Raw genomic sequence first — 11,644 nt, forward strand, 5'->3', positions numbered from 1 at the left:
TATAAAATAAAAGAAACGAAAATTAAAGTAAAAGAAAAAAGAAAAAATAGTCATAATAAGATATATGAGCTTGCGAAATAAATTATAATATAAATGAGACGACTAAAAGAATAAAAAAGAGTGAAAAGGAAAAGCTTCAGTAAGAAAAAGGAAAAAAAAGAAGAAAATATGTTAACCGGAGAAGAGAAATAGATAGCGAAAGGAAAAAAAATGAATGAAAGAAAACACAGTGATGAAACAAATAACGAACAGAACAAAGGAAAAAAACACTAAAGAAAAAGAAACCAGAAGCACCTCTCCGTCCACATGCCACTGCCAGCTCGCAGAAAAAAAAAACAAAACAGCACGAGGGCGGAGTTAGGCTAAATCACCAGCGACATATGGCCCTGACGCTCTCTTGCCGTCCGGTTTCGCCCACGCGGCGAAACGCCCGACACCAACGGACGAGGAGCTCCCCGCACGCGCGCCGTTGCGGTTGCTTCTCCTCCCCCTCCGATTCCTCGAATCGGCTCTCCACTCTCTCCACACACCACCGTGCGCGCGGCGCGGCGGCATGGCGAGCGCGGCCGCTCGCAGCCCCCTCCCCGTGGCCTCTCTCCCCGCGCGCCGCAGCGCCACGGCGCCCCGCGCGGCCGCGGCGGCGGGCCCACACCCGCTGGGATTCTCGAGACGTTTCAAGCCCTCCACGGGAGGCGCGCCGCGCTCCAGCCTGCACATCGTGGCCTCCAGCTCCAAGGTGGACCCGGTCGAGGAGAGAACCCCCGTTGCGCCGCCTGCGGTCGTCCCAGTTCCTGCTGACGCGTCCCCGCCGGGCACGTCGCTGGAGACTCAGCCCCAAGTAAGCACCGGGTAGGCACCGCTGCGCATGACGTGACGTCTCCGGTCCGATTAAGGTTTACTGTTCCAGAAATTGCGAGTTGCGTTGCTTACAGTCGATTGCTACTTTTTTTTTCCCGCTCTGCATGCAGCACATGGAAATGGAGGGGCTACAACATTCGCTACCAGCACGCCGGGACGTCGGGCCCTGCATTGGTTCTTATTCATGGGTTTGGGGCAAACAGGTGCGTGTCATGCAAACGCATTTCAGTTCCCCATTCGTAAATTGCAAGCAACTGCATTTCTTAGGCGCAGATCTTTATTAGCACTTGGCACATTTTTCAGTAGATAACTGTTAAGGTAAGCAGTCCATTATTTTGTTGGTGCTTGAGAACCTATAGTCATTTGATGGTCCGGCTTTAGGAGAAGAATTTTTAACCTATTACTTTGATTTTTTTCCTGATTAATTCGCTTGAAAGTTAGGTTTGTTCCCAATTTCCAAATGTGACTAAAATATTGCTAGGAATTTAGTAATGACATGACACAGATGCCTCTCTGGAAGTTAATTGCTAGCTTTGCTTTGCTTTGCAGTGATGTACCCATTCCTCTTCTTTTTTTTTTCAGTGACCATTGGCGGAAAAATATTCCTGTTCTTGCCATGGCAAATAGGGTATATGCGATAGATCTAATTGGTTATGGCTATTCTGATAAGCCTAATCCACGTGAGATTGGAGAGAACTTTTATACTTTTGAGACATGGGGAGAACAGCTGAATACGTTTTGTGCTGAAGTGGTCAAGAGTGAAGCTTTCTTCATATGCAATTCAATTGGAGGTATATTGGATCCGTACATGATTTGACAACAGCTAGTCCAATAGCTGCTACTGCATAGTTGTGCTGTTACTCCTAATGCATTCCACTGTGTTTTCAATGCAAGGGAATTATGTTGCATCTAATGATGGTTGGTTTGATGTATTCTGCCTTCTTATCTTTTGGATTTGAAAAGGTTACTTATAACATCCAATTGAAAGATTATAATCATAGCTTCAGATTTTTTTGTCATAATTTCTACCATGTTTCTCTTTTTATTGCATTTGTACGCTCATCATCTTTGATTATATATTAGATGGACCATTCTATAATACATTTGAGATACTGAAGTGGCAGTCTTAGCAGAACGATGCTGGTTACTTGGTAGAATCTGTTGAAAGGCACATTTCCAATGTTGAAATTCTAGATGCCCCAGCTTAGCATTCTTATTTTTAATTATTACTTAAATGAGTCAATTCATGATTCTAATTAATTAAACTGATATTGTGAGTGTTTGATATATCAGTGGAGTATATTACATCTTTGTGATGTTTTTATTATCCTTTAGGGCTTGTTGGTCTGCAGGCAGCCGTCATGGAACCTCAGAAATGTAAAGGAATTGTTTTATTGGATATTTCACTAAGAATGCTTCATATCAAGAAGCAACCATGGTTTGGAAAGCCTTTCATCAAATCCTTCCAAAGTCTCCTAAGGTAACTTGTATTTCATGCTCCATCACGGTATCTTTGGTACTCGCCAATTGCTTGTTAGTTGTTGTAACACCTTTACTGGTTTCTAGGAACACCATCGTTGGGAAGCTATTTTTTAATGCTGTCGCTACACCAGAATCTGTGAAAAATATACTTTGCCAGGTATTTCCTTTCTAGCCTCTCATCTTGTAAAAAATATATTCAAAGGATATATTTTAAATTTGGGGCACGCAATACTTAGGTGAGAAGTCCTGAAATTCCCATGAGAAATATGACAGTGTTGAGGACAAAAATACTTACATGAAGAAAACTGTATGTGTTGCAGAACACTGCACTAGTACATTAGGACCAATGGCTTGGGCAGTTGGGCTTGTAGAACTGAAAGCTGCCACTAGCTTAAGCCTATACATGTACATTATTTTTTTTTAGAAGGGTCCTTTGACCCAGCCTTCTTTGGAGGCCTTTTGTAGGAGCTAGGGTTCGAGCCTTGGCTGGCTGGCTCCTCCCTTGGAGCCTAGGCCAACTGCACTACGTGCAGTTCCTTAAACATGTACTTTATGAGTCAGAGTTTTTTCCATTTATAAGTTTAACCCTCAACTTAGGGGTGTATGGGTCTTATGCCCAATCCCAGGCTCTCACAGACAGTAACAGTAAACGAGATGTTTCGAAGAGGCATCTTATCCTAATATTCTCTGAGGCTGTGAGAGGTTTACATGTATGTTGCAGCGGATATCTGATATATGCATCAAATTGCACGAAGCAGTTTCACTTCATCCATACTCAAGAAATCTTCTGATTTTTGTAAACCACTAAACCCACTTCAGAAATCCATAATACAATAATAATGTTGTGGAATTAGTTTATTGCCTACCTTTCGTTATTTTGCTTAGACTTTTGAGTGAACTGGTTGGTGTATAGTGGATGCTACTTTAATATCTTATATGGTACAAGAGCCAAGGCTCTTGAGTTTAATCCTAGATGTCACAGTTTAATAAAAATTATAGCACACTTTTATCCGGCATCTTAAGCTTATGGAGCCTACAAGTGAGTGGAAGTGTTGAACTATAGTGCATTTTGTGCACATTTCCTCAGTACCTTAGACTTTTGGTTGAACTTTTTGTTGTATGCAACTCAGTAAGAAACAATCAGATTCAACTTAAGAACTCTGTACATTTTCTTTTTTCCTTGTTGAAGCACAGAGATCCTTTTGTTTCATCATCCTTTAGATTGTATACATTTCAACTTATATACCTTTTCTGGTTTTGACGAAATTTTTTGCAGTGCTATCATGACACATCTGCAGTGACAGATGAGCTAGTTCAGTTTATTCTACAGCCAGGGCTTGATCCAGGCGCAGTGGATGTATTCCTTGAGTTCATCTGCTACTCTGGAGGACCTCTACCTGAAGAGTTGCTTCCATTGGTGAAGGTTAGGGTGCTCTTAGTTGTGTGATTAGTAGTTTTTTTTTATTTGAGAAATTATATATGGTTTTCTTTTGTTTGTTGCAGTGTCCAGTTTTGGTAGCATGGGGGGAGAAGGATCCATGGGAGCCTGTGGAGCTCGGAAGAGCCTATGCATCTTTTGATACAGTCGAAGATTTTGTTGTCTTGCCAGATGTTGGACACTGCCCTCAGGTCCTCTTTGTAACAGTTGACTTTAGATATCTATCGCAATCTGCCCAGCGTTTTCAACTTTGCATCCGGTGGCTCGTATTTTATTTGTTTGTATTTATCTTGCAGGATGAAGCACCTGAGCTTGTAAATCCACTTGTCCAATCATTTGTTCAGCGTCATAGTTAGCACATGGGTGAGCCTGCTTTCTACGCTTATTGATGCCATTTTCCACTAGGGATTCCTAGTAAGGAAATGCATGATTATGTTATTGGGATAGCAACTGGGTCCTTCTGTTACAGGCCATGGTAAGCGTTCCCACTTTCCAACTGTCAGCATGGTCATATGTCCTGAAACTGACGGGAAAAAAGTTTACTATTCCCAATTTTCTGGTGACTAAGTTTTTGCTCTCGTGCTCAGCAGTACTTGCATTTTAGTGCAGGTGGCAAACATCATTTGGCAAATTATAAATCAAATATAAGAAATTACGAGGGAATATCTGATTTTATTACAGCAAAAGGAAGAACCTGTCTCCTCAGACCGCATAGGTTAGTACCAGCAGCACAGCGGTTCTATGCTAGTTGATGCTATAGCGAAAGTGAACGCAAGTTCATACATGTATATTTATCCATAAAAATGAGCCTGCACGAATTGTATAGACATAACATTTAATGTTGACACTTGACTTGTATTATCTCTTTCGGAAAATAAAGAGAGAAAGAGAAACGAAAGTTGGATAAATTCGTTCCTGTTTTGACACTACATGGTACTCCTGCATTTTCATGAATTTCCCTATATTTTCACTACCGCCGAATTTCTGTACGGTCTCCATGCAACTGGGCAATATTTGCTCATGTGAATGATTACACCAAGAAATGGTCCGCTAGACTGTACATGTACATGGAAACAAAAGTTTGCAAGTCGCATCTTGCCCACGTCCGAAACGTGTCATGGAGCACCCCAAGAAAACAAGTCGATGTGACTCCAAGCTGCTCAGAAAATGGGATATTCCCCTTGCATAGTTGCATATTCTGTGCGTGCAAGTTCACCGTTCCAATTCCGGCGAAATGATAACTGCGTATGCAGAGCTCTCGTTCTATGGGTCTGTCGCTCTGCAGCATCACCAGCTGGTCTCTGTATCGGTCAGCCATCCCGTGTTATTCGTGTGAGGCTCACCCCTAACTCCCAACTTTGGTACTATGCAAAAAAAAGATTTCCCATCATATCAAATTTGCGGTACATGCATGGAGTACTAAATGTAGACGAAATTAAAAACTAATTGTACAGTTTTGTTGTACTTTGCGAGACGAATCTTTTGAGCCTAATTAGTCGATGTTTGGACAATAATTCACAAATACAAACGAAACGCTACAGCATGCTACAGTGCTGTAATAGTAATTTGGCACCTCCAAACTTTAGCAACTAAAAGGCCCGAAACAAACAGATCATGGGCATCTATCTAATCAAAGAAACCAACAGAATCTACAGGCTGGCCCGTCCTTCGACGAAGCCCACTCTGGTTCTGGCCGTCACAACCGAAACGAGCTGTCCTCCCCATCCATATGACCATAACCGTACCTGCTCTGCTCGTTACTTTCTCTTCTCTGACCTAAATAATCAGAAAACAACGGCGCAGCCCACATCCACAGCGCGTCGTCGCTGGACGCTGGCCTCGCTTTGTCGCACGTTTTTCCTCCAATCATACAGCATGCGGAAGCACGCGACAGTATGCCGGCCGCTCTGGCTCTCTAAACTAACACACGACCCACCACCACACAAGCCCAAGCCGACACGGAACACTAAACAACGAGCAGCCACTACGTGGGTGTGTATCTCGTGCGAGAAGCCAAGGGATACTGTGGATTAGACCCATGTCGTCAAGGACATGCATATATATGGACGAGCCGTGAAGCGGAGGAAGATGCATTAAAGGCGCGAGCAGTGGAGTCGTCGCCAAACAAGCCATCGTCGGCCAGCACTGCGAGCTCGAGGTTTCTTGCAAGTAACCGCCGGTTCCTTGCGACGGCCGGCAGGGGTGGCCGGCAAGCCAACCCTGACCCAGGCCTCTGTGCCGCCGGCTGGATAAATAGACAGACAAGTGTCGCCCAAGGATCCCATACATTGTCACTTGTCCGGAGGGGATCGAGTTGAGCTACCTCCTGCTTCCATTCTGTGGCTCTGAGCTGCCAAGGACACGTATTGGAGCTCGCCTTCTTCTTCTCCGCTCGGCAGGCTTCGCCGGGGTTATGCGAAGGAGCAGGTCGTGCTTGTCTTGCGTGCCCATGGGAACGGCGGCGCTGCCCATCGAGAAGCAATTCGTTCCTCCGGCTGCGCTGCCGTCATGGCCGGCCTCAGCAGCAGGTACCTCATGTTCATAAGCTAATGATTACTTGCATTCGTGTTTTTCTGAGAAATTCGGTGCATGAATGGTACTTTATTTCCTGATAAATTCGAGTTTAGTACTGTAGTACTTTTGAACCTGTTTATCCAATAAGGCCATTGTATTGTAGAGATTGAAATTTGTCCTGCCGGGATTTTTTGTTTGCACGTATAGGCTGTTTCTGTGACCTCTCGTTTCTGAAGGACGGGCACCATAGAAATTTAGACAGCAAAACACTCGTCAAATGTTATCTTTAAGCTTTGGGTAGCTTTCCTGCAATCCTCTGATCCTTTGTGAGCTCTGTCTTGCGTGGAACGTAATAAGATAAGCATAGATTCTTAAGTATCTATACATGTTGAAACTGGAGCAATGATAGGTTCCAGTCACCGAATCCAGCATGATATTGACCCTCTGTTAAGTCAAAGTAGCTTTGACGTTATGCTTGTCTCGACCTATTCGGAGTAGGCGAGTAGCAAAGCTTGAAAAGCTTTCTGCTCTTTGGTTATAAAAAAATTTCCGAGTTTTCTCAAGCATAATTCATATTTCAGCATTTTTCACTCTGGAAATTTGTTTTTTATCTCCAAATTACCTAAAACTGAGCACTTAGTTATCTTGAATTTACACTACATGGTGTGAAGTTTCAGTAAAAAAAATACTATTATGATTTTATTGCTGCTTGCAGAAGAAGTTTGATAAAAAAGAAAATGATTGAAAAGGTTTGTCAAAAAAAAATATAAAAAATCGTTCAAAAAGAAGATTGAAATTTGAAAAGCAACAGCATTATCTGAAACTTGGCTTAGTATGTCTGCTCTGAAACATTTTTGGCTCACCTGTGGCACTGCTGTTTCAGTTTCAGATGGAGGATTTGCAAAGGGCAGCATAGACCTTGGAGGCCTGGAAGTGCGCCAAATCACCACGTTCGCCAAGGTCTGGTCCACCACTCAAGGCGGCGAGGACGGCGTCGGCGCCACCTTCTTCGAGCCCTCGCCGGTCCCTGCCGGCTTCTCCGTGCTCGGCCACTACGCGCAGCCCAACAGCCGCCCTCTCTTCGGCCACGTCCTCGTCGCTCGCGACACCTCCGGCACCGGAGCGCTCCTTGCCGCGCCCGTGGACTACACCCTCGTGTGGTCCAGCCCGGACGGCGCCGGCAATTTCTGGCTCCCCACGGCTCCTGAAGGTTACAAGGCGGTGGGCGCGGTGGTCACGGCCACGTCTGACAAGCCTTCGCGCGACGAGGTCAGGTGCGTCCGCGCCGACTTCACCGACGCGTGCGAGACAGAGGAGTCGCTGTTGAGCAGCGACAAGGACGGCTTCAGCGCCGCCACTCTGAGGCCGTCCGTCCGTGGCATCGACGCCCGCGGCGTGCACGCCGGCACCTTCCTCGCCCAGAGCAACGCGGCGAGCGCCTCGACGGTGGCGTGCCTGAAGAACAACAGCGCGAGTTACACGTCCTCCATGCCTGACCTGGCTCAGGTGAACTCCCTCCTCGCGGCCTACGCGCCGCACGTGTACCTGCACCCGAACGAGCCCTACTTCCCTTCGTCGGTGACGTGGTTCTTCGAGAACGGCGCGCTGCTGTACCAGAAGGGCAGCCAGACCGCGACGCCGGTGGCCGCCGACGGGTCGAACCTCCCGCAAGGCGGCGGCAACGACGGCGGCTACTGGCTCGACCTGCCGGTGGACAACAAGCAGAGGGAGAAGGTCAAGAGGGGCGACCTCGCCAGCGCGAAGGTGTACGTGCAAGCGAAGCCGATGCTGGGCGGGACGGTGACCGACCTCGCCGTGTGGATCTTCTACCCGTTCAACGGGCCGGCGCGCGCCAAGGTCGGCCTGCTCACGATCCCGCTGGGCGAGATCGGCGAGCACGTCGGCGACTGGGAGCACGTGACGCTGCGTGTGAGCAACTTCTCCGGCGAGCTGCTCCGGATGTACTTCTCGCAGCACAGCGCGGGGACGTGGGTGGAGGCGTCGCAGCTGGAGTACCTGGACGCGGGGGACGGCGGGAGCAGGCCGGTGGCGTACGCGTCGCTGCACGGGCACGCGTTGTACCCGAAGGCGGGGCTGGTGCTGCAGGGCGACGCGAGGCTGGGCGTCGGGATCCGGAACGACGCCGCCAGGGGGAGCAGGCTGGACACCGGCGGCGCCGGGCGGTGCGAGGTGGTGTCGGCGGAGTACCTCGGCGTCGCGGAGCCGGCGTGGCTCGGGTTCGAGCGCGAGTGGGGGCCGAGGGTGGAGTACGACATCGGGCGCGTGATCAACCGCGTGGCGAGGATCCTGCCGCGCTCGGCGAGGGAGCGGCTGGCCAAGCTGGTGGAGAAGGTGCTCGTCGGCGATGGGCCGACGGGGCCCAAGATGCACGGCAACTGGAGGAACGACGAGAGGGAGGCCTGACGAGGCCTTGCAGAGTCAACTTCCTTTCATTCTTTGTTATGGATCATTGTTTAGATTAAGCAAAAGTTTAGAATGCTTTTATTAGGGATTCACGAGCTCCCGTTACCTGAATTTTGCACCGTCCGATCTGACGATCTGTGGTGCTCCCTGGCTTTTCTATCAGATACAGCTGCTGCGCGCTGCCTCCTGCAGAGCATCTGTGCTGCTGCAGCGCTCCGACCAGGCCAAAGCAGCTGCAAAGCATCTAAGCATGCAGGCAGGCATCTGAGCAAGAGAGCGACAGTCGTGCTTTGAATAGGACTATGCGTGCGCTTCCGTATACATTAGGATTCTTTTACCTACTAACTTACAGTGACATTGTTACTGTAATTTCAATTTGTATATTATGTAATTTTAAATCTGTGTAAATTTGCATGCTGTTTATTTTGAAATCTGATTGGTATTTTTGCATTTGAGGGGTTTCTCACGGTTAGAAATAATTTGTTATTTGACTGATTATAGAAAAAATTTGTTTCAGTTCTCAATTTTGCCCTTTGCATATTTTTCCTTCTATTTTCTGCATTAGTTTGTTTCTATGTGCTCAGTTTAGTTGTTTTTTTCATGCATCGTCTAATCATGATTCTAGGGTCATAATTTTCAGGTGAGATCTGTTTCCATCACCTGATTTTTTTATCTCTTCAAATTAGGGTGTTATCTAACTTCAAATCACCCGGTGATTGTGGCCACAATAACACACGGGTTAGCAATAGACACTCCCTTTTATTATGGTGATACAGAAATCACACGTCCTTATTAATCAGCTTTATCATTTCTCCAGTCGTCGTCGAGCACGCTGGATTCTACAAGTTCTCCGGAATTCTTATTTCTTCATAGTAGTATATATAACTCTGCCGCCATCTTCAGCCTTACGGGCAGAAGACGACCTTGTAGTTGGTTCCGGCGGGGCAGGTGAAGGTGCTGGTGGCGTCGTCCTTGGGGTAGCTGTACGCGTCGGGGCACTGCCCCTTGAAGTACCTCGAGTAGTTGGTCGGCCCGCAGCTGTTGGCCGCCGAGCCGACGCAGCAGTACACGTCCTTCTTGAACACGGGGCACGCGTTGTTGCAGACCCCGTCCTGCCTCAGCTCCGCCGGGCACCGCGCGTTCACGTCCACCGCGCACCGGGGTCCCCGGCTGCACCCGGACCCGCCGTCGGGGAGGAAGTTCATGGGCACGTTGAAGCCGTCGATGAGGGAGATGTCGAAGAAGTCGAGGTTGTTGAACTGGTTGAGCGCGAACTCCGCCAGCGTGTTGGGGGCGCGCCCGTACCCCGTGCACGCCAGCACCCCGCCGCAGTCACCCGTGCGGCAGCTCCCGCGGCCGGACGCGTCGAACCGGCAGCCCGTGCGCGCCCAGATGCGCGCCGCCGTCGTGCCGGCGGGCACGCTGATCCGCCACGTATCGCCGCGGTTCATCTGCCGGCCGCCGCCCACAGGCACGGACGCCGCCCAAACCGTGAAGGGGCACTGGTTCACCACCGTGAACACCGCCGCCTCGCCAACCGCGGCGAGGAGGGCGAGCGTCGCGACGGCGGCGCCGAAGCCGATCACGGAAGGAGGCGCCATTTGAGAGATGGATAGATGCAGCGGACAAGAACGCGGAAGGGTGGATATGATTGCTTAGACACGACGAGATGGACTGGGTTTTATAGGATGGGATGGATTGGGACGTGGAAAAAATGGACTGGAGTCTCTCTGGAAAGATGTCATCGGGTCATCGGTGGCTGTTCACGTCGGCGCATGATGAATTGATGGTGGCTGGAAAACTTTGAACGCTTCCATGGAAATTCTCGGCAAGATTGACTACTAGCAGCTGTAGCTGGGATTGTTTGACGCTCACACAGACGGGCGGCTAAAGTGGCGCCACGCGCGCACGAGCTAGTGCCGAGAGCTCGTACGTGCTTCTCGTACTCTGCGATAAACGAGTTAGGCTTCGACGCCGTAGGCTCCTAGTCGTCACACTAGGCGTGCTTTTCTCGTTCGGCTTTTGAAAGCCACGTTCGAGTGAGAGGACAAAACAACCAAATAAGTGTATATAAGCTCGGAGAAAAATATATACAAGTCACATGCGCTGAGATCCATACGGATCCTGATTTTCGCATAAGTGGACAGATTCCAAATAAGATGCCATGCGCATATGCTGCAAAATGGAAATGGCTGGGATCCGTGCATGCGTGGACTGGACAAATTTGAACTTTGTATCACCAATTTTCAAATGCAGCCGGGAATGTAAATCACCACCAATTCAATTATTTTGTTTTGGGTAACAGATGAAATATTAGAGTAAACCAGATAAAATTAACTAGAAAAATTGTTTGGTTGCATGTTTTAAGGAAAACCAATCCAATAAGAACAAATTTGAATGTAATGCCCACCACGGTAATAAAGGACGTGTTTGTACACCACCGATGCAGCATCCGCAGCCGCATCACAATTGTAGCGAGCGAATCATCCACCACACTTGTAGGGAGCGGTGGTAGAAAAATGAACTAGCTTTCTGGGGCATGTTATTGACGTGCCTAAGCCTAAGCGGCAACTACACACTCAAGATACGTGCAACATTTGAGACATGGCAGGTATGCAAGAGTGCGGTAATCATCCAAATATGCCATATAGCTAAAAATGAATTGGACTTGAGTTTAAAACAAATGGATATAAGTGAACATATAGTTTTCTTTGCGAACTGAGTGTTAGTTGGATATATTTAGCCTGCTAGGTTGGTATTGAGCTTGGGATAGTTTTTTTAACCATATTTTTAATTTATTTTATTTTGACTAAAATTCAAATTTTGTTTGGATATGAGGTGCTAAACTTTAGCAGGGTCACATCGGATATTCGGATGCTAATTAGAAGGACTAAATATGAGCTAATTACAAAACCAATTGCACAGATG

The 11,644-nt window shown here is 47.8% G+C and overlaps 3 protein-coding genes across 6 annotated transcripts; 2 read left to right on the plus strand and 1 right to left on the minus strand.

The window, feature by feature from the left end:
* The first annotated feature begins 392 nt into the window (after positions 1–392).
* LOC101756155 (uncharacterized hydrolase YugF) lies at positions 393–4,707 on the plus strand. Of its 4 annotated transcripts, none has more exons than XR_002676529.1 (9): positions 393–849; positions 969–1,061; positions 1,441–1,649; positions 2,194–2,338; positions 2,425–2,497; positions 3,617–3,763; positions 3,844–3,969; positions 4,075–4,253; positions 4,369–4,707. XR_002676529.1 is itself a non-coding variant. In XM_004958059.3 (8 exons), the coding sequence occupies exons 1-8, from the start codon at positions 554–556 to the stop codon at positions 4,132–4,134; spliced, it is 1,149 nt and encodes a 382-aa protein (XP_004958116.1). In that variant the 5' UTR covers positions 393–553; the 3' UTR covers positions 4,135–4,707. The 4 variants fall into 4 exon arrangements, 1 of the variants encoding a protein (XP_004958116.1); XR_214739.3 differs by having other exon boundaries at positions 4,383–4,707; XR_214738.3 differs by having other exon boundaries at positions 4,388–4,707.
* A 1,059-nt stretch (positions 4,708–5,766) lies between these two features.
* LOC101758191 lies at positions 5,767–9,143 on the plus strand. The gene is made up of 2 exons (XM_004958064.2): positions 5,767–6,306; positions 7,176–9,143. Exons 1-2 carry the CDS (start codon positions 6,192–6,194, stop codon positions 8,714–8,716), a joined length of 1,656 nt encoding a protein of 551 aa, XP_004958121.1. The 5' UTR covers positions 5,767–6,191; the 3' UTR covers positions 8,717–9,143.
* A 268-nt stretch (positions 9,144–9,411) lies between these two features.
* Positions 9,412–10,374, minus strand: LOC101757778 (alpha-amylase/trypsin inhibitor). The gene has a single exon (XM_004958063.3). It carries the CDS (start codon positions 10,315–10,317, stop codon positions 9,622–9,624), a length of 696 nt encoding a protein of 231 aa, XP_004958120.1. The 5' UTR covers positions 10,318–10,374; the 3' UTR covers positions 9,412–9,621.
* Between the last annotated feature and the right edge of the window lie 1,270 nt (positions 10,375–11,644).

The sequence above is a fragment of the Setaria italica genome, chromosome II (genome assembly GCF_000263155.2).
Source record: "Setaria italica strain Yugu1 chromosome II, Setaria_italica_v2.0, whole genome shotgun sequence".
Taxonomy (NCBI): Eukaryota; Viridiplantae; Streptophyta; class Magnoliopsida; order Poales; family Poaceae; genus Setaria; species Setaria italica.

Excerpts from the sequence above, each read along its gene's own strand:
- LOC101756155 (XM_004958059.3), top strand. The coding sequence starts at position 554 with ATGGCGAGCGCGGCCGCTCGCAGCCCCCTCCCCGTGGCCTCTCTCCCC. Across the intron at positions 1,062-1,440 it reads CATGGGTTTGGGGCAAACAG|TGACCATTGGCGGAAAAATA; the intron begins GTGCGTGTCATG and ends TTTTTTTTTCAG. Across the intron at positions 3,970-4,074 it reads ATGTTGGACACTGCCCTCAG|GATGAAGCACCTGAGCTTGT; the intron begins GTCCTCTTTGTA and ends TTTATCTTGCAG.
- LOC101758191 (XM_004958064.2), top strand. The coding sequence starts at position 6,192 with ATGCGAAGGAGCAGGTCGTGCTTGTCTTGCGTGCCCATGGGAACGGCG. Across the intron at positions 6,307-7,175 it reads ATGGCCGGCCTCAGCAGCAG|TTTCAGATGGAGGATTTGCA; the intron begins GTACCTCATGTT and ends CTGCTGTTTCAG.
- LOC101757778 (XM_004958063.3), bottom strand. The coding sequence starts at position 10,317 with ATGGCGCCTCCTTCCGTGATCGGCTTCGGCGCCGCCGTCGCGACGCTC.